Raw genomic sequence first — 8902 nt, forward strand, 5'->3', positions numbered from 1 at the left:
CATGGCATGAATATCCGGTTGCCACTACTTGTTGGCCGTCCGGGTTACCTAACCATTGAGAAAATTACCATAAATTTCATGTATCTTCACCAGACTTTGTCATCATCACAGCCGAGGGGGTTTAATTTACACATAATTTTGTTATCACAACATAACTTTCTCAAACAATGACACAACAAAAAAGTAATCAAACAGAACTGACCAATTTACATATTCACATAAAACAACAACCAAACAACAATACAAATCACAATAATACTACATAAGAGCATTCACATCCGGTTTCTTCATATTGAATTTATAAATTAATGGGGTTTAGAATGGTGAAAATATTGACAACATGCGTAAGCAATGAGCCATTCATATCGAATGACTGCAAAACCCCACCTGAATTTCCATTGCCTTTTCTGAGAAGTACCAGAAACTGCAATATGACAATTCGGGTGAGAATTACCCCGCCATATCGATAGGGCCCTATTAACTCTTGTGAATTAACCCGCACTATAACACCATCATCACAGCCTAATAACAGCCTCCTCCCTCGAGAGATACGAAACACTGCAAAGGACCCAACAAAACAACAAATTAATAAATGGATAACCACAAACAATGATAAATCACATTCCATAACCGCAAACTCCACCAAATTAGTCTCAAAACCAATAATCCCACAAATTCCATAACCACAAACTCCACCAAAATGGTTTCAAAACCAATAACCCCACAAATTCCATAACCACTTCGTCACCAAATTCTCCTTAAAACCAATAATCCCTCAAATTTCATAACCACAAACTCCACCAAATTCTCTTCAAAACTATCCTCAAAACTAAAAATCCCACACATTCCATAACCACAAACTTCACCAAATTCTCTTCAAAACCAAAAACCCCGCACATTCCATAACCACAAACTCTACCAAATTTTGATCAAAACCAAAAACTCCATAAATCCGTGTGATTTTTTTCATTAAATTTCAATAATTAACACAGCCAACAGTCAACACAGCAATGACAGAAACAGAGTAATTAAAAAAAAATACAAATAATTTACCATAACTTTCTCGGCAGCCAAACAACTCAAGAGAGTCAAAATAATACAGAGAAATCAATGGCAATGCATGTCATAAAAATGAGAATTGGTTTTCTCAACAAAACTCAAAATCACAAACAAACCAAGAGTGAAGAAGAAAATTACAAATCAAACATTAGACGCTTCCATGGTGTTTCTCGACAGCCAAATAATAAAGAGAGCCAAAATAATATAGACAAATCAATGACAATGCAAGAATAAAAATGGGAAGCATTTTCCTCTAACAAAACCCAAAATCATAAATTGAATCTCTCAAATGAAAAATAAAAACAAAATACAAATCAGTGAAAGCGAGCCATAACTTTCTTAGCATCCAAACAACGAAGACATCGTCGAGCCAGAGATAGAGTTGAAGACCTTGTATGCTTACCTTGATCATGGCGTCGGGAGAAAGAAAAAATGGAAGAGAGAAACATAGAAGGAGAAAAATGATAAAAAAAAAATGAGGGAAGAGATAAACGGTTTTGATTTTGAAGAAACCGAAGTAAAACTTACAAAAATTGTCGATGGAGAGGGGCTGCGTTCGTTGGTGTTGCGAGGGAGGGGCCAACCGATGGAGAGTGTTTTCGCGGGACGAAGAAGACGCCGAATGGCGATTCAGATGTACAGTAATTACCCATATATGGAGAACGACTGTAGATACTGTATAAACAAACCGCAAAATGGAGATTGGGATGGAGAGGGTTTTTCTCTAAAACACTAAAATAATCCCTAAATTATGGGAAATGAGGAGAGATGCAGAACCGGATGGAGATGCTCTAAGAGCTCTGGTGGCTTTTTTATCCTATTTTTTAAAATATATTTTTTTATTCTATATATTAATTTTTATAATATATCATATATCAACTTATTTATTTTTTATATTATTTAAATATTATACTTTTTAATCTTTTTTATTTATTTCAAATATTATATTCTCTACACATCATATATTTCAAATATTTCTCTATAATCATATATTTTTATATTTATAATATTTCTTGATGTATAATTTAATATTTTAAATTACTTAAAAAAAGATAAAAAAAAATATCTGTCTTTATTATTAACAATATCAAAATTTATACATGCATAAAAATCGAAATGACTATAAAAAAAATTGCTAGAGAGTAGATGAGAGATAAGAGAGTAGGGTATGTGTAAAAGTGATAAAATGGTTAAAATGAAAATAACATAAAAATGAAAGAGAATAAAATGAGATAAATAATAAAAAATTATTTAGAGGAATGAACAATAACCTCTACATATAGAGGATTTATTGTAGCTGAATGTAAATAGAAATAAAATAGATGATCCAATGGAAGAGACTTCCGACCATCTTTATTTATATTTTAAAGAAAAATATATTTTACAAGAGCCATTAAAAGTGTTCTAAAATACCATTTTTTTTGTAAAATATAAAGAAAGTTACTTAAAAATCCATTTCAATAGCTTTCATATTTCATCTTTATTATACATTTTGTTACAGTAATCCTATTAGATGTAGATGATATTGTTCACAGTTCTAAAATATTTTAAATTAATTTCTCTCTCCTCTAAATTTATTTTCCCACTACTCGGAAGTTATCTTAATTTTATTTCAACCCTCCAATTTCATTTCATGGCATAATACTTAACATTTCATGGCATCACTATAAACAAAACAAAATAAAATCCTGCACCTCTGAGTGTAGCTACATTCTATGACTAACATTTTTTTCTTATTCGGATGAGAGAGTGGATATATAGTAGAATGGTTATTTTATGTATTGTCTTTCATGTTTTTATAATATACTTTGAGAATATTCTCATAAATATAATATTTTTTTTAATCAATTTATATTTTAGTTTAATTTATAAATTTAGATTAATTTAAAATAAAACATAATTATATGACATTGTATATGGAGAGAATTGTAAATATCAAAAGATATGAGGATATTATTAATATTTACAGAAAATATTTAAAATAAATAAAAAAATATTTAAAAGTATAATATTTAAATAATATAAATAAAAATCAATATGTAAGATAAAAAAGATAAATTTTAATGATATATATTTTAAATGATAAGATAAAAAAGTCATTAGGAATGTTCCTATAGAATCTATTAATAAGCTATCTTGACTTTGAGGAAGGAGATTCGATCTTTAATTCTTTTAATAAAGAATTTAAATGTTGCCAATAAATACAAAGTATACAATAAGCAATATTGACTTAATATTCCCTTGATCGTGTCAATTTTTCTAAAGCAGTACCAAAGCAGCTTATCTCTATCTAATCAAGTCAGTCCTCTACAACAAGCCGAGCAATGCTGGTTAAATACGTGTCGTTACGACTGTCGGTATGAACTTTTTGTCGTTTTCGTTAGATTTGGACTAGTCTGATGACTCATGCATTGAGCTGTCAACCATAATATGTGCCACCCAACTTCATCCATCCCCACATCAAAATAATAATTACACTACTTGATTTGCTTTAAGTAGGAAGGGATCGATAACAGCAATAAGGTCGATCTTGTTTTCTTTTTCCTAGCCTTCTTCGTAATAAACAAAATATTCGAAGAGATCAGGATAGTTATTTCCCGAATTATTAATTTGCCTCTTAAATGTGATCGCACCAATTCGGTTTAATTATTTTTTTTTTATCAACAAATAATATATTTATAAATAAACTAACTGTTACAAGATATAAGCTTGGAGTGCAAATCCTTTGCAATTTTTTTAAAATCAACATATTACAACACAAAATAAAAAAATAAAATGTGGGTTTTGGAGCCAAATAAATGGCTCATATCCAATTTTAACAAGGGGAGACCGCTTAGTGACGATTTTAAAATAATCTGCTGAACAAATTATAAAGTTGCAGCTAAAAGCTGCATTAAAGGGTTGTATGCTGCAACATGTTGGTCTGGACTGGCTAGAAGGAACTTCATCCACTTTCAATTGATCTTTGGTTAGGTAAAACGGGAACATAGGAAAACAACCAGAAACTAAGATGAATTTTCGACGAGAAGCCACCACTGTCTGTGGCGGCGCGTGTAGTACACGCGTCACACCTGGAGAGAAGTGGAAGGTCGGGTTTCGAAGACTCGACACTGCTGATCTCATCGGTGCCGCGCGTGGTGGCAAGAAACTTCCCCAAGCGTGACGGCGAGTGAAACTCGCGCATGACATAAGCCTTGCGTGAGGCTTACTTACTGCTCGTATGGACAGATTTATTCCTCTGTCTTGAAGATCGGTGCCTGGGGAGGCTGACGGCAGGATGTGTGTTGGCATTTGCTCTCTGGAAAACAGCAGCTCGACTAGTTTTGGTGCTAATAGGTAAAAGCTAACTAGACAAAAGGGAAAAAAGCCCGAGTAGAAACTGAGGCTGGCGAGTTTATCAATTCCTGAAAGCGACAATGAGTTTTGCGGGAACGGAAAGAAAAATTGAGTGTTTATCAATTCGGTTTAATTAATCGTAAAATCACTACAAAGAAATTGTTCATTTACTACCAATTATTTTTTACTAAATTGATTATATATTTTTTATCAAAATAATCTATTTTCGTCGCAACTAATTATTTTTATCGTAAAAAATTTATTATTAACGTTCATTTTTTTATAATAAATATTTTGAAAAACACTTGATGCATTAAGCTTAGAGTCATTGGCATGCACTGGAAAAAAGGAAATTAATAATATCCAAACCTGATGGCTCGAGAGGGCATTACGAGTCAATATATAGTCGTGAAGTGCGTAAGTATCATGTAGTTATTTTAAAAAAGAGTAAAATCTATTATTAAAAAATTAATTTTATTTTCATGTGAATTATTTATTTGTTCTTTTTTTTTGAAATAAATGTGTGATACTTACACACTCACAATTGTAAACAATTGTAAGTATCATATCATTTCTCTTAATGCATGACTCCTTATATTTATAAAAAAAAAAATGTAAGCGCATGGAACAACTCCCATGTATCTTCAGTAGTGTGTTTACAAATAGATTTATTCATTTCATAATTATTTTGAGAGACCACTTTCAACATAATCAAATCCGATGCAGAGTCTTTATCAAAACAATCTTAAACCAAACAAATAGCTAAAAGAACATTTTTGTCATTATAAATCAAATCTCTTCATGTTCATTTATTTTATTCTAAACAAAAAAATGAATGATCAAACACATTCTAAACATTTTCCCGCTAGACGGTGCTCATATGTGACTAGTGCCTTCATGATCACATGGGTCTGATCTCAGTTTACAAAACAACCCCACCAAGTGTATTAAAAGAATTTCTTTATGCACTGGTTCACATGATCTCCCACCCAAGGTGCTCATTATTTCAGAGTCCTATCACTCACCGACATTTCAAAATATAAAACCCCAACCATCTTTATTGCGCGCACTAAGACCCAGCTGATTGTCACTGCCATGTCATGGACAACAGGCCTTTTGGACCAATGTTCTAAAGTACTATTCGTCTGAGTAGCAGAACCAAATTAAGTGCTACCACTAGCCACTACCCGGCTCTCCTTAACTCTTCTTCAAGTGGGGTATTCATGGAACGACCAACCATCTTTATTGCCCGCACGAGATAACACGCTGCTAGAGGTCTCTCATATTTCAAGTTTCAACCCCCAGATTAGATAGCCATTCCATACCCCCTGTATTTTCATCTTTAGTTTCTTCACCCTGTTCTCCAATCATTCTTCAAAATTGTTCTTCTTCATTTTGTTCGCCTCAAAATGGCAGGAAACCCAGTAAAATGGGTGTATTTGATCCTAGCAAGCTATCTATTCTTCGATCTAGTCCTCGCTGCGGACACCCACATAGCGAGGAAGACATATATTGTCCAAATGGACAAGTCGGCAATGCCAAAATCTTTTATCAATCATCTCGAATGGTACTCCTCGAAAGTAAAATCAGTTCTATTCAACCATGAGAAAGAAGGTGATGCGGGAGATAATGATAGGATAATTTACAGTTACCAGACAGCTATTCATGGAGTTGCCGCTGTGCTGAGCGAAGAAGAGGCTGAGAGGCTAGAGGATGAACATGGTGTAGTGGCTATATTCCCAGATACAAAGTACCAGCTACACACCACGAGGAGTCCGGCGTTCCTTGGGCTTGAGCCAGAGGATAGCACTAGCGTCTGGTCTCAAAAAGTCTTGGACCATGATGTCGTAGTGGGAGTGCTCGACACTGGAATCTGGCCAGAGAGTGAGAGCTTCAAAGATACGGGCATGACACCGGTTCCTGCTCATTGGAAAGGAAAATGTGAGACAGGCAGAGGATTCGAGAAACATCACTGTAATAGAAAGATTGTGGGTGCCAGAGTGTTCTACCACGGGTATGAAGCTGCTACTGGGAAAATCAACGACCAAACTGAGTATAAGTCCCCTAGAGATCAAGATGGGCATGGAACTCACACTGCAGCCACAGTTGCAGGCTCTCCAGTTCGTGGTGCAAACCTTCAAGGATATGCGTATGGGACAGCAAGAGGAATGGCACCAGGTGCAAGAATCGCAGTCTACAAAGTTTGCTGGAGTGGTGGGTGCTTCAGCTCGGATATTCTATCCGCGGTTGATAGAGCTGTGGATGATGGAGTGAACGTTTTGTCAATATCTTTAGGCGGTGGAGTGTCTCCTTACTATCGTGACAGTTTGTCCATAGCAGCTTTTGGGGCAATGGAGATGGGTGTTTTTATTTCGAGCTCAGCTGGGAATGGAGGGCCAGACCCAGTCAGTCTCACAAACGTGTCACCCTGGATTACTACTGTTGGTGCCAGCACCATGGATAGAGATTTCCCGGCCACCGTTAAGCTGGGAAATGGCAGAACCCTGATTGGCGTTTCACTCTATAGAGAGCAAAGGATCCGCAGGTCAATAAATAAGCAATACCCAATTGTATACATGGGTAGTAACTCAAGCAGCCCTGACCCGAGCTCCTTGTGTTTGGAGGGTACTCTGGATCGGCGTCTGGTTGCAGGAAAGATTGTGATATGTGACCGAGGCATTAGTCCACGTGTGCAGAAGGGTCAGGTGGTGAAAGACGCCGGAGGGGTGGGAATGGTTCTTTCAAACACAGCTTCAAATGGGGAAGAACTGGTGGCAGATTGCCACCTTCTTCCTGCAGTTGCAGTAGGAGAAACAGAAGGGAAAGCACTCAAGAATTATGTGTTAACCAGTCCAAAAGCCACGGCAAATCTAGCCTTTCTTGATACTCGGCTAGGGATTCGGCCATCTCCGGTGGTGGCGGCATTTTCATCTAGAGGACCGAATTTTCTTAGCCTCGAAATTCTGAAGCCTGATGTGGTGGCCCCAGGGGTGAACATTCTTGCTGCTTGGACTGGAGACACGGGTCCGTCAAGTTTACCGACAGATCGCCGGAGAGTGAAGTTTAACTTGCTGTCTGGAACTTCCATGTCATGCCCTCATGTGAGTGGGGTTGCTGCATTGCTCAAGGCAAGGCACCCAGAATGGAGTCCGGCAGTAATAAAATCTGCCCTGATGACCACAGCTTATGTCCACGATAACACTGGTAATCCCCTAAGAGATTCATCAACAGCTGCACCTTCAAACCCATATGATCATGGAGCCGGACACATTAACCCAATAAAAGCGCTTGACCCTGGTTTGGTGTATGATATTAAGGCTCATGATTACTTCGAATTCCTCTGCACGCAGAGCCTAACTCCAGCCCAGCTGAAATTCTTCTCAAATAGATCTTGCCAACACTCTCTTGCCAATCCAGGGGATTTGAACTACCCCTCTATCTCCGCTGTGTTCCCAGAGAAAGCATCCATCACTACTCTGACCCTTCACAGAACTGTCACCAATGTTGGCCCTGCAGTTTCGAATTACCACGTCGTAGTTTCACCGTTTAAAGGTGCTTCAGTTCAAGTCAAGCCACAGACCCTGCATTTTACCAGGAAGTATCAAAAAATATCTTATAAGATCACCTTCACTACAGTATCTCGGCAAACAGTCCCCGAGTTTGGAGGTTTGGTATGGAAGGATGGAGTACACAGGGTGAGGAGCCCAATTGTTATCACGTGGCTGCCACCCCTTTGAATCATGCACTGGAGATTTTTTACATAGATCTTTATGGTTCTAGTTCTCCAGCTAAAATAAACAAATGTTCTGTTAAGATCCAACTAGTTCAGTCCTATCCTTCTCAATCAGGAAATGTTTAACGGCCTCTATTTCTTCTTACAATGATCTTGTCATGCCCATATTACATAGTACTGTTGGCAAACTGATCGCATTTTGAATCTTTGATAAGAACAAAACTGAAGTTGTTCATTTCCCATTGGGTGGTTTCATTGCCCCCGGCCATGGCCATCATGTTTTTGTTGTTCTTTCCAGTTTCTGACTTCCAGCACCCGCGCCGGTGGGAAGATTTCCACGCTGATAAAGAAAACTGTTATCAGCCTGCCCACCGCCACAGCACCCGGTAATTATTTCGTTCATCCATAAATACATAATACATAAATACATAATACAGTGTATAGTTTATAAAAGTGAGAATAATCCAACAATGTTATGACATCTTACTACTAATAGACTCGACAGATATCCATCTCATCTGTCCCAGAAAAAATATTTATTGGGAGCTCGTTTTATTTATTTATTTTCAAACTTGTCTATGTATATCTCTCTACCCCCTCTTTATTCTAATTAATCTCCGAAAACCCAAGAGACAGAGCAGAACATCAAACACTTTGTTTTGCACAGAATGTGACCAAACAGCTGGTATCATCAAGTACTATATGGTCCAAAACTCTATAATCATGACTATGCTATTTTATAATTTAAGAAAATATGCGCTTTTGTTTGAGATG

General features: G+C 36.8%; 1 protein-coding gene across 1 annotated transcript; it reads left to right on the plus strand.

Moving 5' to 3' along the window:
- Positions 1-5469: 5469 nt before the first annotated feature.
- On the plus strand, positions 5470-8273 carry LOC108998610 (subtilisin-like protease SBT1.3). Its single transcript, XM_018975208.2, has one exon. It carries the CDS (start codon positions 5805-5807, stop codon positions 8130-8132), a length of 2328 nt encoding a protein of 775 aa, XP_018830753.1. The 5' UTR covers positions 5470-5804; the 3' UTR covers positions 8133-8273.
- The last annotated feature ends 629 nt before the right edge of the window (positions 8274-8902 follow it).

This window comes from Juglans regia, chromosome 1 (assembly GCF_001411555.2).
Source record: "Juglans regia cultivar Chandler chromosome 1, Walnut 2.0, whole genome shotgun sequence".
Classification (NCBI taxonomy): domain Eukaryota; kingdom Viridiplantae; phylum Streptophyta; class Magnoliopsida; order Fagales; family Juglandaceae; genus Juglans; species Juglans regia.